Source organism: Taudactylus pleione, unplaced genomic scaffold (assembly GCF_031769625.1).
Source record: "Taudactylus pleione unplaced genomic scaffold, aTauple2 ptg000396l, whole genome shotgun sequence".
NCBI classification, from domain to species: Eukaryota; Metazoa; Chordata; class Amphibia; order Anura; family Myobatrachidae; genus Taudactylus; species Taudactylus pleione.
Genome location: NW_028284797.1, coordinates 106,889 through 130,241, shown reverse-complemented (window position 1 = coordinate 130,241; position 23,353 = coordinate 106,889). Strand labels below are relative to the sequence as shown.

At 43.1% G+C, this 23,353-nt stretch overlaps 1 protein-coding gene across 2 annotated transcripts in view; it reads left to right on the top strand.

Moving 5' to 3' along the window:
- SYT6 (synaptotagmin 6) overlaps window positions 1–23,353 on the top strand; it is a 436,226-nt gene that overhangs the window by 366,691 nt on the left and 46,182 nt on the right. For both annotated transcript variants that reach the window (XM_088446286.1, XM_088446287.1), the window contains one exon: window positions 22,952–23,072. In XM_088446286.1, coding sequence (XP_088302412.1) covers window positions 22,952–23,072 — 121 coding nt within the window. The remainder of the gene's footprint in view (window positions 1–22,951; window positions 23,073–23,353) is intronic.

The following is a 23,353-nucleotide window of genomic DNA, read 5'->3' as shown; positions in this document are numbered from 1 at the left end:
TTTTTTGGTTTGGACTGGAGTGTACTTTCGGGGGTTACAGCACCCTTAACGGTCAAGCCAGCCGGCCCTTTACTTATGACACAGGCGCACGCTTGGCACTACTTTGTTGATGCACGTGCGGCTACTGCGCACACAATTCACAAACTCAGAAAATAATTTTTTTTTTGGTTTGGACTGGAGTGTACTTTCGGGGGTTACAGCACCCTTAACGGTCAAGCCAGCCGGCCCTTTACTTATGACACAGGCGCACGCTTGGCACTACTTTGTTGATGCACATGCGGCTACTGCGCACACAATTCACAAACACAGAAAATAATTTTTTTTTTGGTTTGGACTGGAGTGTACTTTCGGGGGTTACAGCACCCTTAACGGTCAAGCCAGCCGGCCCTTTACTTATGACACAGGCGCACGCTTGGCACTACTTTGTTGATGCACGTGCGGCTACTGCGCACACAATTCACAAACACAGAAAATAATTTTTTTTTTGGTTTGGACTGGAGTGTACTTTCGGGGGTTACAGCACCCTTAACGGTCAAGCCAGCCGGCCCTTTACTTATGACACAGGCGCACGCTTGGCACTACTTTGTTGATGCACGTGCGGCTACTGTGCACACAATTCACAAACACAGAAAATAATTTTTTTTTTGGTTTGGACTGGAGTGTACTTTCGGGGGTTACAGCACCCTTAATGGTCAAGCCAGCCGGCCCTTTACTTATGACACAGGCGCACGCTTGGCACTACTTTGTTGATGCACGTGCGGCTACTGCGCACACAATTCACAAACACAGAAAATAATTTTTTTTTTGGTTTGGACTGGAGTGTACTTTTGGGGGTTACAGCACCCTTAACGGTCAAGCCAGCCGGCCCTTTACTTATGACACAGGCGCACGCTTGGCACTACTTTGTTGATGCACGTGCGGCTACTGCGCACACAATTCACAAACACAGAAAATATATTATTTTTTTAGCACTTGGGGGGAGCACCCCTGATGGACAGAGCACCCCCTGGACAACACTACAGCACTCCTTTAGGACTGGGACACTGCACAGGACTTTGGAGTGGACACAGCCCCTATGGAGAACTGACTGCACAACACAGTCTAGCCAGCCCCTATGGACTTTGAAGTAGTGGACACAGCCCCTATTAACAACAGCAGCACAGCACAACACAGCCAGCCCCTATGGACTTTGAAGTAGTGGACAACAGCAGCACTACACTACACTACACTACACAGCCCTAACTCCCACCCTCCCTCTTCACTGTCCACAGCCGAGTGAGAAAATGGCGCCGACGTGTGTACCTTATATAGGATCCAAAACCCGCGAGACTCGGAAGGCGGGAAGATGACGTTTTGCCTCGATTTCAGATCCGAGTCAGGCGGGAAAAGTCGAGCCTGACTCGGATCGGACTCGGATCGGGGGGGCTCGGGGGGGTTCGGATTTCAGAAATCCGAACCCGCTCACCCCTAATATATATATATATATATATATATACACACACTATAATATGCATACATAAATCAAAGTACTGTAGTTTACAGCACCTGGTGTGAAGGTTTGACTTACTGTGATAGATATTCACTTATTCAAGCACCTCATCTAAAGTGCACAATTGCTGCATACATTATAGTGTAATTTTTGTCAGAATAAAAAACAAAAAATGTCCCTTAAGTTCATTAAATCTCATAATTCCCTTACCTTAAACACAATCATTTTATTAAAGTAATAGCATAATTCCCAAGTTTGAATGGGGTCTCATCAAGCTCCTAAAATTACATAATAATAATTATTCATCCATTGTAAATACAATTACATTTGAAAATGTTCATTTGTATGACAGGGCACTTTAATTTAAATATATTAGTAAATACTAGAGATGAGCGGGTCCGGTTCTCAAAGAATGGGACCTACCCGAACATTGCTATTCCGAGTCATATCCGTCCGGCTCGGGTTTTCCCACCAGACTCGGATCCCAAAAACGAGGCAAAATGTCATCATCCCAATGTCGGATTCTTGCTGGCTTTGGATACTATAAACTAGGTACCTGGTCATCAGCACCATTCCACTCCAGCTGTGGAGAGTGAAGTGAGCAGACGTGCTGTGTGTCCAGTGGTGCTGTGTCTATCCACGGATGCTGCTTCTCTCCAGGGGTGCTGTGTCTGTCCAGGCATGCTGTGTCTGTCCAGGCAGGGGCAGCTGTATCCATCAGGGGCTGCTGTGCCCATCCAGGGCAGGGGCTGCTATGTCCAACCAGGAACTGCTGTGTCCATCCAGGGCAGGGGCTGCTACGTTCATCCAAAGTCTCTGTGTCCATCCAGGGGTACTCTGTCTGTCCAAGGGTGTCCAGTGTAAAAAAATAAAAGCAAATAAAAGCTAAATAATATATTTTTTTTGTGCTGTACCCCAGTGTACTATATTCTATATTTTTTTTACTATGTCGCTGCCGGTCAGACCGCAGTGTAATATTCATACACTTATTGTGACACTATAAGTCATAGCGCAGTCTAATATTCATACATGTATTGTGACACTGTAAGTGTAACCACAATGTAATATACACATATTGTGACACTTAAGTGGAAATGCAGTGTAATATTCAACACGTATTGTGACATTGTAAGGGATAGTGCAGTGTATGTATTCATAAAAATTATTGAGACACTGTAAGTGGAAACGCAGTGTAATGTTCAAAATGTATTTTGACACTGTAAGTGGTAGCGCAGTGTGTTCATAAATAATATATTTTAACCCTGTAAGTTGAAATGCATTGTAATATTCAACACGTATTGTGAGTCACTGTAAGTGGTAGCGCAGTGTATTCATAAAAAATATTTTGATACTGTAAGTGGAAACGCAGTGTAATATTCCACACGTATTGTGAGTCACTGTAAGTGGTAGTGCAATTTATTCATAAAAAATATTGTGACACTGTAAGTGGTAGCACAGTGTATTTCTAAAAAATATTGTGACACTGTAGGTCATTGATACCGAAGTGTAATATTTAAAATTGGTACAAATTGACATGTGTGCTGTATCCCACTTCATTTGTGTTTGTTGATATGGAGAACTATCAGTTGAGAGTAGAGCAGGAACCACATACTAGTGCTGGAGCTGCTGCCAGTGCCACCAGTCAGGATTATACTAGTCCATCTACATCATCTACTAAAGACAATGCCCAAGGGCAAGGAGGGCTTAAGTCAGGGCATCTAAAATCAAAGAACTAACCTTTTACATTGGTAAAGAAAAAAATATCAAAGGGAAAGTTAGCTGTGGAAAGACATAAAATTGGCAATATGCCTTTCACCACATGAAGTGGCAAGGAAAAGCTAAGGCCTTGGCCTTTATTTATGACTGGTGGTTCTGCCACTTATGATGATGTAAGCCCTTCTCCCTATAGACATTTAAAAAAAATTAAAATCGTTAAGGCACAGGAACCAACTGTACACTCAGAAATGTCAGAAGTCCCTGGGGAGAGTCTAAGTGTGTCGGTGGGTGCCACGTGAGAGCCTAACCTTTCCAAAACTGTACTCGAAGAGGAGCCTCCTTCCACCACTTGTGCGGCCTCTGCAAATGTGGGGATGAGCAGCACAAGTCAACATGCAGACATAGAAATCGAGGATGCTTCTGTGGAAGTGCACCAGGATGGGGAGGATATTTGTGTAGCTAATGTTAATAAGGATGTTGGTGATGAGGATGTTGATGATGAGGATGTTGTTGATGAGTATGTTGTTTGTGTAAATCAGGCCCCAGTGGAAACAGTTGTTGCCCATGATAATGAAAAGCCCATTGTCATGCCTGGACATAAAACAAAAAAATCCACTTCTTATATGTGGAATCATTTCTACCCAAATCTGGACAACAACTGTGCAGCCATCTGTACCCATTGTCATGCCAGAGCAAGTAGAGGTAGGGACCTTAACCATCTAGGAACCTCCTCCCTGTTATGTCATCTACAGTGCATTCATCCAAACAAGTGTTTGCAAAATTCAGAAACTTTGGCTAAAAAAGTAACAACAAGCAGTCCAGTTTCAGCTAGCTCCCTTCTCTCTGCTAGATACAAGCACCTGGCATCTTCACCACCAACACCTTCATCAACAAATATCCTCAATCATGATCGGAAGTAGTCCTGCATCCAATTTGATAAGGCTAACTCAGTCCTCTCTTATCCTGGATTCCTCAGAAGAATCCTTGAGTGCTATGCCTGCTGCTGATGGGAGTGGATCTTCAAAACAGAAGGGGACTAGGAAGACTATTAGTAGTAGTTCAAATAAACAATTGACTGTTAAACAATCCTTTGAAAGGGGGAGCAAGTATGACAGCAGTCATCCGGTTGCACAGTGGATCACTGATGCCATAACATCTATGCTGGTATTAGTTGTGCTTCCAATATCCGCCATTAGTGCAGTGAGTTTTAGATAGTTAATTGAGGTCCTGTGTCCCCGCTACCAAATTCCATCTATGTTCCACTTCACTAGAAAAGCAATTCACAAAATGTACAGGGATGTTAAAAAAACTTAATTAGTGTCTTCCAAAATGCCATTGTACCCACTGTCCACTTAACCACAGATATATGGACAATTGGAACAGGGCAAATGCAAAATTACATGACTGTAATAGCCCACTTGGTGGATGATTTGCCTTCAGCGGCAGCAGCAGCATCGGCATCAACAGCATCTAAGAAACAGCAGCTCATTCAGAGGCAGGCTACTCTGTGTATCACTGGTTTCACTAAAAGGCATACCAATGACAATCTCTAAATAAAATTTGGGGATGTCATTGCACAATGACTGCTTGGACTCTCCTCGGGATTTGTGATTTCTGACTATGCCACTAATATTGTGAGAGCATTACAGCTGTGTGAATTCCAGCATGTCCCAAGTTTTGCTCACACAATCAACTTGGTGGTGCAAAATTTAAAAAAAAAAAACAGAGCCATGCAGGAGATGCTCTCTGTGGCCCACAAAATTTCTAGACATTTTCGCCATTCAGCAGGTGCATGTAGAAGATTGCAGCACCTGCACGAAATGTTGAATTTGCCCCTTCACCAGCTGAAGAAAGAGGTAGTTACGAGGTGGAACTCCATGCTTTATATGCTTCAGCGGATGAAGGAACAGCAAAAAGCCATCCAAAGCTACACAGCGAGCTATGACATAGGAAGATTAGGGGGAATGTACCTTACTCAAGCTCAGTGGAAAATACTTTCTGTGTTGTGCAAAGTGCTGAAACCCTTCGAAGATTCACCTGTGAAGTGAGTTCAGACACTGCCAACTTGAGTCAGGTATTTCCCCTAATTAAACTGTGGGAAAAGCAGCTTGAGAAACTGAAGGAGGAGCTGAAATGAAGTATGTCAGGCTTGTAGATAAAGTCCTTTATTCGCTTCGCCAGGATCCAAGGGTTGTCAGGCTCTTTCAATCGGATCAATACATTTTGGCGACCATGCTGGATCCTAGGTTTAAGTCATACATCATGTATTTTTTCCCAGCAGACACAGATCTGAAGAGATGCAAAGAGCTGTTGGTAAGGAAATTGTCAGCTCAAGCAGCAAGTGATGCAGCAATGGTTCCTCCTTCAGTTTCTCCAGCAAGTGCGGCTGCCAAGAAAAAACTAAACTTTCCCAAAAAAAGGCCCACTGGTGATGAAGATGAGTCAACACAACCAAGTTTTGACATCTGGTTGGATAAAAAGAAAAGAGATGTCTATGCAGTCGTCTATACACAACTGTAAAGGCTGTAAATTGTTATAGAAATTTATTTAAACATATAATTGAACTGCAGTTCAGTATAAAAACATAATGTAACATCACATGAAAAGCATCACATAAAAATCACTTACAGTGTACCCATTAGTATCTATTACTTAATTGAAGATACACTGGAAAAAACATCCCAAACCAATGGTTACGAACATTAACATATACAATAATCAAAATGGTAATAAATCCCCTCTATAATGGGGCGTAAAAAGTTTTAATTGGATAAGGTAGCTGATATTGGCCCTCATTCAGAGCCGTACGCTCTGAGCAGAGCGCACGCTCTGAATGAGGGCCGTCCTCCATAACTATGGAGCGTCCCCCTGGACGCTCGTATAGCTGTGGGTCACCACCCACAGCCTATACGAGCGTGCAGTTTGATGGCCGCGATGGTCGTGACCATCGCGACCATCGAAACTGCGAGCCAGAGCCTGCGGTTGAGGTTTTCCACCGCAAGGCCCGGAGTGATTTTGGCTCTATCAGAGCCAAAATCACTCCCACTGACATCACTAGTGATGTCAGTGGGCCGGCTTCTGACGGGAGGCGTTCCCTTGGGAACGCCCCCGTCAGGGAGGTACGCCCCCGGCACGCCCACCAAAGTGGGCGTGCTGTCAATCAACATCGACAGCACGCCCCCTTTGATCAGACACAACGAGCGAAGGACTTTCCTTCGCTCGTCGCGTCTGGCGCATGCGCACGACGGAGCTCCCTCCGTCGTGCGCATGCTCAGTGCAGACCATCGACCCACTTGCGAGCGGACAGCCACTTGCGAGTGGGTCTGAATCAGGGCCATAGTCACCAGTGCGGACCCCGATATCAAGGTTAGTATCCTGTAGGCTACCGTGCCAGCGGTTTGCCTACCCAAATAGAGAGGGTTCTTGTATCCAAATGTAGCACTGCTACAGCACTCACCAGCTTCGGCGTGTGAATGTGAACAAAGGGCCTGATTCAGAGCCTGTCGCTATTTGCGCTCGCTCGTCCAGAAAATAGGGGTGGCTATTCAAATGAACCGTTCGCTGTTTGCGGTCTGTTCACGCCTCTAGGTCTGAACGAGCGAACAGAACTTGCGGTCGTTTTTTGGGAAACTACGCCCCCTGGCCGCTCGCATCCTATGTCATGTCCGCTATTTATTAGATTAATCGAGTACATCGAACAGGGTATGAGCTGCTCGCTATTCTTGTGGTTGGTTTTTGCTACCACAATTTTGCGAGCAGTTCTGGCTATAAAATAACCCAGTGACGTGGTCAATGACGCTGCTGTTTTAAATATGCACACCCATAAAACGCCCGTTTTGACCTTTAAGCACACCTGCGATCGGATCTCCACTCCCCGTTTTCAAGCACCTTCCCCTGTTACCACCCACATACGCCTCATCCTGTCACTCAAATTATCAGGCATTCGCTATTTTGCGAACACATGAATTTCGGCCGCACTGACTGGTTCGCACATGCGTATAATGATCCGTACGCATGCGCAGTTGGGCAAACATCGCTAGAAGCGAACGAGCTGCCACTTACGAGTGGCTCTGAATCAGGCCCAAAGTCCGGTAGCAGGTGCAGTGCACCGCTCTAATGTAAACCCCAAATAGCCGCTCCAACAGCTGATGGCTCCAGCATGTAGAAAGGGAGCAGAGTCCGGCTACTATGTTAGCGTCCCACACTGATGTGTGTCTCCGAGCTGTGCCGCTCCAGCGGCTAAGTGCCCCAGCGTGTAGAGATGAAGGTGGGATCCAGCTGATAACGCAGCTCACCATGCTATTAAGCAGAGTAGTGTGGGGTGTATGAATTGGAGCTTACAATGAATAGCTTGGTATCCAATAAACCGGAGGCACCGCTGGTGAACACACAGGAAGGACTTTAGTGGACTGCTTTTTATTTATGCATCACCTTTCTCCAGCTATTTGGCACAAAAAGCTATTTACATCTGTGTGTTCACCAGCGATGTATATACATATATATATATATATATATATATATATACATATACATATATATATTATATATATATATAATTGCCCTTATAAAATCGGGCATCATTGGGGAGGAGCTGAGGCCGGATAGAGTGTGCTAGGCTACCTGGAAGCAGCAGCCAAAGCCGCAGCTGCTTCTCCTTCACACACAGTGATCACTGTAGTTCCGGAGCCGCAGCGGGAGGGTGTCCCACTAGCAGCCCGGATACATAGCAGTGGCGGCAGCGGCTACTAGAGCCGCCGCCACTGCTCCTTCACACACAGTGATCACTATGTGATCACTGTAGTTCCGGAGCTGCAGCAGGAGGGTGTCCCGCTAGCGGCCCGGATACATAGCAGCAGCAGTGGCTACCAGAGCCGCCGCCGCTGCTCCTTCACACACAGTGATCACTATGTGATCACTGTAGTTCCAGAGCCGCAGTGGGAAGGTGTCCCGCTAGCGGCCCGGATACATAGCGGCAGCAACGGCTACCGGAGCCGCCGCCGCTGCTGCTCCTTCACACACAGTGATCACTATGTGATCTCTGTAGTTCCGGAGCCGCAGCGGGAGGGTGTCCCGCTGGCGGCCCGGATACGTAGCAGCAGCGGTGGCTACCAGAGCTGCTTTTACTGCTGTTTACTGAAGGGGGTGGAGATGGCTGCCCGATAACTGCTGGCCACAGTGATCGGGTCACAGTAGCAGCACTGGTGCTTCTATGGGAGGGGGGCTGCCGACGGTGCCCGATCACTGTGGCCAGCAGTGATCGGGACACGCTAGAGAGGCAGCCATGCTTGCAGAGGGACCAGAAGGTCCCCCTGATGTAGGCGGTTGTGGGAAGATTAGCTTCCCACAGCCGCCTAGTGGGCATTTCTGACTGGTCGTATCAGATACGACCACATCAGGGAAAGCCCAGCCTGGTGTGGTCGTATCTGATACAACCGTGCCAGGCAAGTGGTTAAAGCCAGTTTGTGTATGAGATCATTGCCACCACTGTCCACTGCGCATTGGCAGCTTGTTTTGTTGGGGGTCCAAACAAACCAATCATTTCAGCCACAAATGGCAGTCCTGTTACTGAAGTGATTGGTTTGTTAAACTATGAATGTCCTGTTTCATATATACAACATAAGGGTGGGTTGGAGGGCCCAAGGACAATTCCATCTAGCACCTTTCCATTATGTGCTGGTTGGGGCACTGCTGCATGGAACCTTGTCAGTGATCGGTGTAGGAGGCTACTTCCTCAAAATGTGTAAAAGATGATGTCCATCAAAATTAACTACAAATTTCACTAGGAAGACCTTTACTGCCAATTACATCCAAAATTTACAGAGGCATCGGTGGCTTCCAGCGAGGACAAATTAATATTGTGTGAAGATGATGTACACACTGATGAGGATGAGGATGGGGATGATGATGGTGACAGCATCTTGCCTTTGTAATGCCAGTTTGTGCATGAAGAGTTTATTGCCAGCAATGTCAGCTGCCCGTTGGTAGCTTGAATATTTCAGAAAGGAACCTGCGCTCACTCTCCTGTGATTATACTAGATAGCAGCTGACACTGAGAGATAAATCAATCTCTGGAGTACAAATGATTATGGGAAAATGTGTCTGCGCTTAGCTATATAAATGTAAGTCTAACACACAAGTATGATGAAAGAAGTATGTATTTATTTTGATATACAGGTATGCTATTATGGTAATGCTCCTATGGGAAAAAAGGAACACTCTGCTACTAATTGTAGCCAAGGTCTGTATGTTAATCTCTATTCCATCAATTAGTGTTAATAGAGAATCAATAAAAAAGTAGTCTTGTTTTGTGGGGGCCCAAACAAACCAATCGCTTCAGCCACAATTGGCAGTCCCTGTCTCTGAAGTGATTGGTTTGTTAAACTGTGCACGTCCTGATTACTATATACAACATAAGGATGGGCGGAAGGGCCCAAGGACAATTCCATCTTGCACCTCTTTTCTTTGCAATATGTGCTGTTTGAGGCATTGCTGCCTGACATTTTTAATTTGATAGTTTATTAAACTGCCATACTGTCTGCCACTGCAGTGCCACTCTGTGCCATGTTGGAAGCTGAGCTGCCACATGTTAGTGCTGTCGCTTAGCTTATTCAGTGCTGTCGCTTAGCTTATTCAGCCAGCTAGCTCATTGCAACCTTTTGGCCTAAACTGGATGAAATCAATAGTGTGAGCTGTGAAGTGGTCAAAATTGACTGGCAATTACTGGAAATAAATGTTATTAAGGTTTATAATACTGTAGGAACAAAACAGGCCCAAATTATGTGATTTCAGCTGTTTTTATGATTTTTTAGAAAAAATACAGATGCAAAACCAAAACACGCAAAGGTGATCCAGATCCAAAACCTTGAAGGAGATACAGATCCAAAACCAAAACACGGGGGTCGGCGCACATCCCTAGTAAATACATTAGTAAAGAATTGCTACTCATTTAAAAAAAAATATGGACCAATATACATTGATACATCAGAAAGAAATAAAATAACTTTAAGAGGTGTTATATTAACTAATTATTTTTAACAGGTTGCATCTTTATTTAATTGACCTGAGTGAAAAGTTATTTAATATGTGTAAGTATTGGACCATGAAGCATTATCCGTACAGGTTATCTGCACAAAAAAGAAAATTTTCCAATGGCATAAAATCACTGCTTTTACAGATCATTTAATATAAAGTAGTGTTTGTGTTTGATCTTTTCTGTGTGTTTCATGCAAATCAGCATGGATTAGAATAGATTCAGTCTTATCATAAAGTATGTAAATTATAAGTCAGGCTTCCTGGCATTGGGGTAATTTCAATTTTATAAAATATGCTAGTACTTGCAGTACCAGATGGGAGCTTAAAAACTGCCTCTTAAGCTCACCTCAGGCTCTGCACATCGCAGACCATCTGCTTTTTGACTTTTTGAAAAACTTTACCAAAAACTTTTCTTCTGCCTTTTCACATCCCACTGATCCTGCTACCGATCATGGATGAGCAGGTTCAAATGGTGATTCAGTGCAAGGAGCTTAATTGAATAAAATGAATCAACATAGAGAAATGTATAATAAAATGTGGTGCTACCTAGAGTCACCTTAAATTAACAGTAATCAATTCTAATAATATCCTAAAAAGTTATAATAACATTTATATACAATATGCACACCTAGTTGCTGCCGTGTAACCAAGATAGTCACCTTGGAAATAACAAATAATAAGCAAAGAGGTAACGGTGCAGGGTGTGTGTCCACCTTAAACATATAATAATCACCAAAATGAAAACACTAAAGAACCGTGTGAATTTTAGATAAGATTGAATCTAGCGGCAGCGGTAAATATATCTGCGCATACTACATTTATAAAGTGACATTTCTCAGTGATGGAGCCTAATATTTTCAGGCAATCTATCTCATGGATTGAGCTACTCCACATACAGGTGTTGTTTATCACTTGAAATGTATCCATACAAATCTTCTCTCTAGGATGTACTATACTAATATAACCTTGTTTTTAAGATTTAATTTATATGTGCTAGTTCTATATTATTTATATTAAATATAGATTAAATCTTATCTAAAATTCACACGGTTTTATAGTGATTAAATTATGTTTAAGGTGGTTACACACCCTACGCCGTTACCTCTTTTCCTCTCATAAATGAAATAAATGCCTGATACTGTATTTACCACCACAACCTAAAACATGGGTAAAAATGTGATCAGAACAAATCCATCCAGTAGCAAATGTTCTACTTATCTTTACATAACAGCTTTTCTTCATTGTATCGATCTTAGGGGAAAACCTCAGTAATAAATCAAGATGGAGCATTAATAGTCAGACAAAGGGGTAATAGAGCTCTGCTTGCAATTTCACAATTTATAGGAAAATAGGAGTTTTATATATGACAATAATTCCACAGCACTGGCTGTTGAGCAGTGGTCCATCTCTAAAGGGTAGCTCTAGGTATAGAAATCCGGAGGATTGGACGACATATCGGGCACATTGGCCAGTGTGTACCCACTTTGTCGCTGACGATGCGCACTTCCGCGCATCATCAGCGACATCGCTTGAAGGACCTGTATGCCGGTCCGACGGCCGATATTGTCAGCGAGGGGATGCAGCTGAATGCAGCATGGCCTCCGCTGTCGCTCCTGACATCGGCTGATGCCGGCACCCCATCCAAGTCCTGCTGCTCGTGATATTGCACTGGATACACATAGTTTAGTATTTACCCAGCTTAAAACCAATGTTTTCAAACTTCATGTTGCCAATCAGTCAATGAAGTTATCATATTATCCAGGCAGAGGAAGATGAAAACAGTTATTAAAATGGAAGTTATCAGCACTGAAGAAGTAGTATAGTTAGAGAAGAGATGGGATTCTTGCACCAAGCCTTGGGGTATTATAATTGACAAAGGAGGCAAAAAGTAAGATGGATCCAGGGAAAGAAAAGTTTACCTGTGAAGCTGACAACAGCTGCTCCTCCACCTTAGCCAGGGCCTGAGAGTATGGCGCTGGCCTTTGATGCTCTCAGTCTTGATAGCATGATACCGCCCCCACCTCTCATCTGGAGAGGTAAGAAAGGGGTTTTCACAACTCCCAAGGATTGGGTTTTCTCTTTTCAGTATCATTTGTAAGAACAAAAAGGCTTTAATTAAAATAATATAAATAAATATTTTGAAACCTTTGAATTATTTAAATTTTAAGATGGCAATAACAGAACAGGTACTGTGTCAGTACACACGCCACCACAATCGACTTCCCCATGCAACTGCAGTAACCCTTGTTTGTTTAAAGAAAAGCAAAAATAAGCTCTTTGATAAATCTGCTTGTAAATGAGCTACAGTATAGTGCTAGTGTTGCAGAAAAAACAACCTTGAAGGCCTTTCCTACCTTGAATAGAAGTGCGCGGCATTGATTTGGAAGTTCTGATATAGACACTATCCCAGGTGGTGTTAACTAACTTTTACATTCTGTTTAAGTCAAAATAAGACACTTAAAATAAAGGCAGCTCAGTAAAACCAGCAGTACATAAATAAAAACTAATAAAAAAGCATGAAAAGTTAGTGTGATACATATCCAGACAGAAAGACAGACACATGTATACTTAAAGTAGAAGTACGCACAATAGCATATTCACACTGTGTACATATTATGTTACAGTATGTAATTACCACCATCGCAGGGTAGTGTCATTTAAGGAAGCAGGACTTATTTGTGTCCCAGCAATGCTGGAGCATTCTCTGGAGGGCCCTCTCTGCTTTCTAAGCATATGCAATGGGTCGCCATATAATACAGAGAACATTTCAGTGACCACCATATAATACAGAGAGCATTGCAGTGAACACAATATAATACAAAAAGCATCACGGTGACCCCCAGATAATACAGAGAGAAACAGCAACAAACAACTAGGCGCTTCAGTAAATCATGTGATAACCTTAAATCTGAACGCAGCTCACCAGATGGGGTGGCTAGCCCCTAAATAGATACAGTACAAAAAAGAAACTGGGAGCGCATGCAGATAGAAATGAAGATAATTTATTAAATAAAATAAATGCAGTGTGCATAAATTATTAATGCATACAGCTGGTAAATAAAAATACCTAAAATACATAATGTATGATGCACAAAGGGAATACCAATGGACACATATAAATGAGTGCATGCAGATGACAGCGCTAAAATTATTAAACCTGTGGCCATAGGTCAAAAAGATGTATAGACCAAGTCCTGCATCAATAGGGAAAACAGCCGCAGTATTGTTTGTTAGTATGCAGCTTCAGCGGATTAGTAAGGAAATGGTGCAGTTAGTGGACAAAGGGCCTGATTCATTATGGATCACAATTGCGATCGCAGCTGCGATTACGCACGCAGTTCTGCTATGAAAATATGCTAATGTTTGCAACTGCTCAGCCAGCATAGAGACGCCCACTACCGCTTTCTCATATCTATAAGGCCATGCAGTCCTGCGCATACATCGGTAACATCGGACCCTAAAGCAGAATTACAGCAGCTCTGACCTGTCTCAGAAATTGCAAGTCTCATCGCACGCAGTGAGTACTCAAGCTACGTATGCCGTCGCAGTGGCTAATTTATGCACGTCCATGTAACGGCGTTCAAAGGGACAGGCATGCCTGCATTTCTCTGACCACTCCCCTGTCACCCCCCCCCCCAAATCCTGATGTCCCATCACTCATTCTGCGATGGCTTTCTTTCTGCTCTCGTGATCACAGTGCGATCACAATGCTAACCTGCGCACCGCTATGCGTACGCTGTTGTTGTTGCGATCCATTTTGAATCAGGCCCAAAGTCAGCTCACTGTGTAAAGCTCAACGTCACAAGTGAATCAGTAGTAAATGGAGGAATATGGTGAATGGAGCAATATACACAGTACCGTATTGCAGGATTAAATTAGATCATCAGAGTACACACTGAATTACTTTGAGAGTAGAATGGTGAAGCCACAATGGCTGGGGTCCGCTGATACCTGGTAGTAGCGGTCACTGATCGGGCCTGATGGCACTGCACCTTAAAGCAGAGGGATCTCTCCTCTCACTGGGTAGTGTCTTCCTTTCACGAATGCCGCTACCCGCAAGTCACTGTGCTTTTTTAAAACAGAGAGAGTCACACTGACCACCATATAATGCAGAGAGCGTAGCAGTGACCACCGTATAATGACCATCAGTGACCCACATATAATACAGATAATATGAATACATACCCCCCCACACACACAACACGTCCAGGCGGACGGCACCAGCGGCTCTGCTCTGACTGCCTTACTGCGATTGGAGCTCTTAGCTCAGCTCTGATTGGGTGACAGCTCACACGTCCGGCAGCAGCAGAAGCAGGGAGCAGAGACAGTGGGGGCAGTGGGCAGTAACAAAAATGGCTGCTGGAGGAGGGCTGCTGCGCATGCCCAGCAGCAGCAGCTCCCAGCTGGTGGAGGGCAGCTGCGCATGCCCAGCCGTAGCAGCTTCTCCTCCCATGGGCTTTTGTGGAGTCCAGCAGGTTGATGCTGTCTGCAGGGAGACACAAAGTGCCAAACTGAGTCTGAACATATAGTGAGGAGCGCAAGCATGAAGGCTTCAATATCTGCAGAGTCTAGACAGGCTGAGGTGACAAGATCACTGTTTTATTGGCTGGGTGAGCGCTGTGCAGGGTGAGCGGGGAAGTTGGGTGTAATAATGTGTGGCATAATGTGTAAGGGGCACTACTGTGTGGCATTATGTGTATAAGGGCATTACTCATGTGGAGCATCATTTGTAAGGGGCATTACTGTGTGGCATTATGTGTATAAGGACATTACTAATCTGTGGCAAAATGTTGGGCATTACTGTGCAGCATTATGTGTATTAAGGGCACTACTGCGTGGTGGAATGTGATTAAGGAGCAATACTGTGTGGTGTAATGTTAATAAATGACACTACTGTGAGGCATAACGTGTACAAGGTAAAGGGGTACTACTGTATGGCATAACTTGAATAAGAGACACTACATGTTGTGTAATGTGAATAAGGACACTACTGTGTGATGTAAATGTGAATAAGGGACACTAACCTGTGATGTAATATGAATAAGGTTGCACTACTGTGCAGTGTAATTTAAAGTGGGGATACTATTGTGTGGCCACGCCTCTTTTTGGTGTGCACGTCCCTTCGATGCAAGCTGTCCCTTTTGAAAATATGGGGAGTGGGTGAGCCAATGCTCTTGCTGGCACATGGCACCAAAATGTCTATTTACTGCTCTGTGGATGAGAATTTTTATGGGTGAGGGGTGGAGTGTTGCTGGCTTCTTCTGTGATCTGTGCTGCTGGGTGATGGGTGCTGTGCTGAGAGAGGGGTACTGGGTCAGAGGCGGAAATGGCGGCAGTGCTAGGGAGCACCAGCCAAAATCTTACCCAGGGCTTTAAATTGGTTAGGGACGGCTCTGAGAGTAGGAACTAGTTGGCACTAATTAAACAGTTCACCAGCGGGGCCCCTGTGTTCTGACACACACAGAACATGCTGGGCAGCGTTCCCTCAAACATCCCCGCCCCCATATCCCATAGGCAGGGCATGAAGCAGTGGAACCCACCCACCGGGCCTTCCAAGCCTGGGTAGATGTGTACTGTCTGATTATCCCTTCCTAGCAATATGTCAGAATGTATTGCAGAGGCGATTTATGAGAGAGGGGGCCCATGTGCAGCCTTTCTGTGGACCCTCCACTCTCAAAAGTGATGGTGTTACTTCCCCAGTGATTTCTCTACTATGCATGTGCAGATCTCTGGTGAAAAGGCGCCTGTGCCATTTTTACAGTGATTTCTGGGAGAGGTAAGTATACTGTATGGGGGCAGAATGTGTGATGTGGGCTTCAACCCAGGGGCCCATGTGTAGTTCACACACCCCACACACAGTATATGAGATGTGCGCAGACCCCTGTGTTTTGGTTTTGGCAAAACCACCCTCAAAAAGTTATGCTTTTGGCAAAACCAATCCCAAGTGTTTTGGTTCCGGTTTGGATTTGGATTTCTTTAAAATTGATAAAAACATCTAAAATCATGTAATTTGGACCTGTTTACATGCAATCTAAAACCCAAAATTGGGTTTTTAAATCTGAGTTCTGAATTTACAGCAGACTCTAGCCGGAGTTCGGTTCTACTCGGACCCCAAAAGTGATCTGAGACAGGACTCTTTTAGTCTCGGATCCCCAAAGTTAGGGTGTGTTCGGTTTTCAGGAAAATCGAACACCACATCAGTAGAAACACCCATGATGTGTTGGTAAATTGGTAGATTCCTTAATAATTTTAATCAAAAATCATGAGGTCTTACAAGGGATTTAAATAGTATTTTTACACATATCATAAAGCATGTGACTGTTATTTGTCTATTTTAAAAAATCATGTACTCTGTCAATATCGAAAAGCCTTTTTATGTCTTTTTTGTTCTTTGACCAATGATTTGTAGAAAATTCACGTCCATGATTTTGACTTGCTTCACATCACTCTGACAGCTGAAACCAATTTATGCTACCGCAGTAGCTTTTTTTGATGTGAGAGATTGCAAATAGAATCAAAAACATAAATATTACTTTGTGATCTTCAATAAATAGCGTCTATAACTTGCAATGAACTTTATTTCACCTGACATTCCTCAGGTTGCAAACATGGTTATGGGGTTTATTTATATTTACTCTAAAAAACTTTCTAAAGATTGTTAAAGAGATATACAGTATAGAGGAAATTAAATTTTAATGGGAAAAAATTGTAATCAAAAGGAATGGCCTAAAATATGTAATCTACTCTTGTGGTCCATCATGCATAATTCAAGGGAAATGTTCTTTATTTATAATATATGGGAATTCTTGCAATCCACACTAGTTGTGACACGATTGGCTTGTAGAAGGTGGAGGGATTCCCTGGTTTGATACATCACACATAACTAGAGATTAAATGAGCCTTTATATGATAAAAAAAGATTATCAATGCTTGTGAGTTCCATTCATATAAATGGCCTATCAAATTCAATGGTCTATTCATTTCAATGGATTTTTTACATTAAGCATACAGTACAGTACTTATAGAAATGAGCGGCCCATTGACAGAAATGGAAATCGTAAAAATACAGCACCATGCCAGTTAACATCTATTGCACAGGTTCTCAAACTCGGTCCTCAGGACCCCAAATAGTGCAGGTTTTCCAGGTCTCCTCACAGAATCACAGGTGGAATAATTAGCTCCATCTGTGGATCTTTTAAAATGTGTCAGTGAGTAATGAATACACCTGTGCACCTGCTCGGTGACCTGCAAAACGTGACCTGTGTGGGGATCTGAGGACTGAGTTTGAGAACCTCCTATCTATTGGATATGTATACAATGCATTCCTATAGAGCTCAATGGACATTTTTAAGCGTGATTAAGTGTGTTAAATGCTTTCAGCGTCTTGAAACACAAGAAGCAGCACATGATTGGTAAGTCAAATATAAACACAAATATATACGATTACACAGGAGGCAATTCAATCCGCAGGATGTGCCACAGAGCATTACTGTGATGCTCAACTGCTCACATACTGTATCTGAACCTACAGAACCGGTAACATCACTAATTTTCTTACACACTTATATGGAGAACGAGACAAAATTAATGATTTTGCTAACCGCGATGTGTTGTTCTGGAACGGCCATCGTATCTAATTAAATAACCCCATAAAATTAAATTGTTTTATTTTTACCTGCGTTTTCATAAAAAATACAAGTTAGGTGCAACATTTAATAGCTAGTGGGGCCATTTTTTACCTCTTGCCAAAATTATATGCAAAGTTTGACATGGCTTATGGTAAATGTGATAAAATATATATAAAAAAATGTATTAATGCTTGAATCAGGTAAAGTTAGTGAATGCATCCAATGGAGAATAAGGTGTGGTTAAAGAGGTGAGAATTGTCTATTAGCAGAATGTTTAGCAGAGTGACCTAGGGCAACACTCTGGGCCCATAACCTATTAGCAGAGTTTTTATCAGAGTGACTCTTGGCTGTACTCTGGGCCCTGGAAGTACTGAGTGTTGTGTGCTGGGTGATTTCACAGCAGGTGTGCGAGTGGTGGTTAGTTCACACGTGAGGCAACTTAACCAGCTCACTAGCCAGGCAGAAATACAGGTGGCTTTAGATATAGGGATTAAACAGGTACAGGTCAATAGGGTGCTGGATGCAGCCTTGAGCACCTAGGTATGCTGGGCATTGTAGTGCATCGGGCAATAGCTGAGCATAAATCCTGGTGGTATGCAATGGTACGCTCCCCAGTGTAAGCAGTGGTGGTACAGGATAACTAGCAGACTTATGGGGGCTGTGTATGGCATTTAAAGGTGGAGAGCCTTAAGGGCACTTTCTATCATGCAGAACGCCATAGAAGAAAGACGCGCGGAGAAGCCGCACCTGCGCATTAACGCATGTCGGAGGTCAGGCATCCACAGAACTGCAGCAGGTCCTAGTGCAGTACATTTCCAATGTTTGGATAATAAATAGCATGGTAATGATAAATAATCCACACTGGCAAACTTCTTAGAGTTTGGGGTTGTGTAATGAATAATATATAACACATGATTATATTGATGTTGCATAGCACTGTATCTGTGTGTACTGTATGTGTGTATATGGTGATGATGGCTGAGACCTGCAGTCTTTTAGTAAATTAACATTCCTTGCAGCCGCATATTGTGGTAAATTGGATTGTATTTTCAGGTCAATTTATCAAGGGCCATTCAACAGAACAGCTCAGATAGTATGAATAAAAAGTTAAGTGACAGCTGTCGCTATAAGTTTATTTGCAAGTTTGCACCCTGCTGCACAATTGCTTATGCATGTCCACTAGGCCGCACATGCGCAAAGTAAAACATTTGAGATATGCATCAAAAGAGAGTCCAGCCCATCTGTGAGAGAAGATCCCTCAGCAGCCAGGCTTCCCTCTTAGGGTAAAAACAGACTAATGCCATCTGAAGGCATTGTTAGCTAAGCTTTTTAGAGCTTGTTAAATGTCCTCTAAGCACTGCCCCAGAGAAAGCTATAGGGACAGCTACTGTAAGTGCTGTTGTTGACAAAGCAGTAAATATCTCCAACATCTTCTGCTTTACAGTCAGGTGCGTAGTGAGGGCGGAGCCAGTGGGACTCACGCTCCAGGTGCCTTCTCCACCAGGAGGGGTATTCAATATGAAACGTAAACTTCGACAGCGAAGTTTCATATCTGAGCTTTTACCTGGGTTAAAGTATCGGGCGCGCGCCCGCTTATCCCCGTATTCAATATGAAACTAACGAAAACGGGAGCTTGCGAAGTGGGATTTGCGTAAAGTTACAAAATTTTCCTTAAATTGTAGGACCCCCCTAAAGTTGTAAAAACATGGGGGATCACTATGGGTACCCCCGTTTTAGCCTGTAATTGAAAGTTGGGGATTTAAATAGCCGCAGCAGGTGTTTTTTCTCGACATTGAAGAAGTGATGCAGAAGAGCACTTAGGTTATTTTTTTCGTTTTTTTTAAGTGGTCCCATCAAATTTGGGGTACATGAAAATGGGTACTAGCATATTTTGATGTCCCTAAAGTAAGTTTTTAAAAATTCTGCAATTGTGCACCTGCCGCTATAAATCTATTCTAGAAAACATCTGCCGCATACATGCAGAATAGCCCTGAACCTATTTCCCTATTCTTAAACAATTTTTTCCCATTTTTTTTTTCACCTCAATTTTGAAATACATTTTTTGGGGTGTCCCTATTTTTTTTTAAAACTTTTTTTGACACAGTTCTTTTTTAAATGTCATTCCTTGGGGTGCAGGCTATTTTTTTTTAGCCTGCACCCCTAAACCCCAATTCTGCACTTTTTTTCGACACCTATTCAATGATGAAAAGTTATCCCCGATTTTTATCAAAGACTTTTCGAACCTGCGAAAAGTCTATGAAATTGAATACGGTGTAAAACTAAAACCTGCGATAATTACATCATAGGTGCGATATTAACGCAAAAACATAGTTTTCGCTCCCATATTGAATACCCCTGCAGGGGTGAGCTAAGCTCCATGTCCCGGCACATGGAGTGGGTAAAATAACAGTGTTTGGCTCTGTGCCATCGATGGCCCCACCGCCATCAATGACAAAACCATAGGTCATCGATGGTTAACCATCAGTGTTTGTTAATCATCGATGGTCAATGGCCATCACTAGGTCACATTATTTTTTATTCTGTCCACCACTGATTACAGGGAATTGTTTCCCAAGCCTCAGCAGTACATAGCAGAGATGTCCCCACTGGTGTCCGGAATTCAATGGCCGCCAGCATCCTCTGTTCTGTCCTTCCTTCCTTCTGCTTTGTTCCGCCTGCCGCTGGTGCTGTCACTCCTCCTTTCTATTCTGTCCTGCGTTCCCCTGGCTCCCTCACTCCTCCTTTCTGCTCTGTCCTGTCTTCCCCTAGCTCAGTCTCCTTAGCCTAGGGGTGAGCAAAATATGTCCCGTGAGGCAATATTGCCCCGCCCACTGCCTCCTACCACTGTACAATGACAAGTGGCCCAACCAGCGCTATCTCTGAAGGAGAACAGTGGCATACAGCTATGTGCACCTGTATGCTCCCGGCTATATACTCGCACACAGTTCTGTTGTGCAGCGCAGAGGCTAGAGAGCATGATCTGACTGCCCCAGAAGTTCCCTTATCAGAGCGGCAGTGCAGCACTGAGTGAGGAGGCAGTAGAAAGATATTTAAACTAGGGATGTGCAGGCTCGGATAGGTTCGAGTTTGCACGCCGAGCTCGGATTTTTCCCTCCAAAAAAACGGAACTGAGAAAGAGGCAAAACGTCATCTTGCATGGACAAACATCATCATTCCTGGACAAAGTCCAAGAATGATGTTTGTCCATGCAAGATGACGTTTTGCCTCTTTCTGAGTATCGTTTTTTTGGAGGGAAAAATCCGAACTCGGCGTGCAAACTCGAACCTATCCGAGCCTGCACATCCCTAATTTAAACTGTGGCCCAGCCATTAAATCCACTATAAAGGTAAGCATGAGGCAATATTACTTTTAACTGTAACATAACATTATACTAGATGGTATTTGTTCTTTATGTTTTGCACAGTTTTTTTTTTTACTGATTTCTAGTGGCTTTGCAGCATGATGTATTATGTTCATGTGTTTGAATAAAACTTCTTCTGTTGTTTTTAGGCATTTGTATTTATTGTGTTACCTGTCTCCATTATTATTTATATTAAAGAAAAATATAATTAATTTGAAGTTAGAGCAGAAAAATACTAAATATATAGATATAAAGGGTTTGATTCCGAGTCGGCCACATTTGCGTCTTGCTTCGGCTGCCTGCTTACTAAATTACGGTAATGTGAGAATCCGCCCATGTATACTAAAACATCATGTGGAAGCTTATCCCGCCCACTTTTCTTACATCAGCAGCTATAACCAGCCTCATACTGGGTGCAAAAAACCCATCTGAAACAGGCGTCCCATCTCCTTCAGCGTGCTATGAGATACTCTGTGTGCGGCAATCAAATGTACACTGAAAACCGTTAAGCGTCTCCCCAGTTGAAACAATTTATCACCCCTGCTAAAGACTTTCTGTTCATTTGCTTAAACTTGACTGGTCCCTCCCACTGGATAGTCACCCTTGTAACCTCTGCGTGGACCTTGGATTCAGCAAGATCTAGCTACCTAGATGACATAACAGTTGCAGATAACTGTCACTGGGGTCTATGTACTAAGCCTTGGAGAGAGATAAAGTGGATGGGGATAAAGTACCAACCTATAGGTTCCTAACTGTAGTTTTTCAAACACAGCCTGTAAAGTGACAGGAGCTGATTGGTTGGTACTGTATCTCTCTCTACTTTATCTCTTTCCAAGGCTTAGTAGATAGACCCCACTAACTTTTAGTGAGCTGACATTGCCACTGCTGCTCGGAATGGATCACAGTCACACTGAGTGAGTGAGCAATTCCTTCCCCGGGCCCCAACTCTTCCTTCACCCCTTCCATCCGTCCTCTAGTCCTCCTCCCTACCTCTTCCTTCACAGCTCCCAGTGCCTACACAACTACATTCGTATCATCTTAGGTAATGACATTATAATGCTGCTCTTTTTCTTCCCATGTGATGTTTAAAACATTGTTACATTTTTGAAAATGTTAATTAATTGGTTTCAATTACATGTATATATTTCATAAGCAGTAAGATACATACTAGCAGATGTACCCAGCTTCACCCGGGTAGATTTTAGATATTTACTGTTTCCATTTCCATCTCTAATCTCCAGTAACACATTAATCCTCCACCTCTATAGTAATGCATCACTGCTATAGCAAAACATTACCTTTCCTCACCTGTGTACCAACACATTCCACTCCCTCACTTCTATAGTAAAACATTATCCTCACTTGCCTGTATTGTAACACATTCGACATTCCCCTCCCTCACCTGTGTAGAAATACAACCCCTCACTCACCCTTGTAGTAACTTATTCCCCTCCCTCACCTCTGGAGTAATATATGGTAAGCTGTCCCTGGCGTTATTATAAGAAGCATAAGCCAGCCAGCAGCACTCAGAGTGAATGAATACTAAGTACATCTTTAATATCCATATATGACAAGTCTAACTGATGTTGTGACTCATCGTTTTGAACTGATGCATTAAAAAGTTGTAAAACTACAAATCTTAGTTGTCAGTAGTGGAGTGTCTCATCTTGATAGTGTTAAAAATACTTTACAGGATGATTCATTATTTCATTTTATATCTTTAAGGAAAGTGTGGATCTTGGAGAAATCATGTTTTCGCTATGTTATCTTCCTACTGCGGGACGCCTGACCTTAACCGTAATAAAGTGTCGGAATCTAAAAGCAATGGATATAACGGGTTATTCAGGTATGTGTCATCTTTAAAATCTCATATATGTGTTTAATGTCACTGGAGCACTTAAAGGGCCACTAAGCCTGACATTTCAGATGAAGCAACATGAATTATATGTTATATCACTAACAAATATATGTGGAAGAAAAGCCTTTTCCATATCATGACATGCTGCACTTGCAGTTGTCATTCTGGTACATACATGTCAATTGGATCTTACCATAAAACTGAGACAAAAGCTGCTTAATCAGTGACACTTGAGAGGTTTTGCTGTAGTAGAGAAGGGTGAATTGATT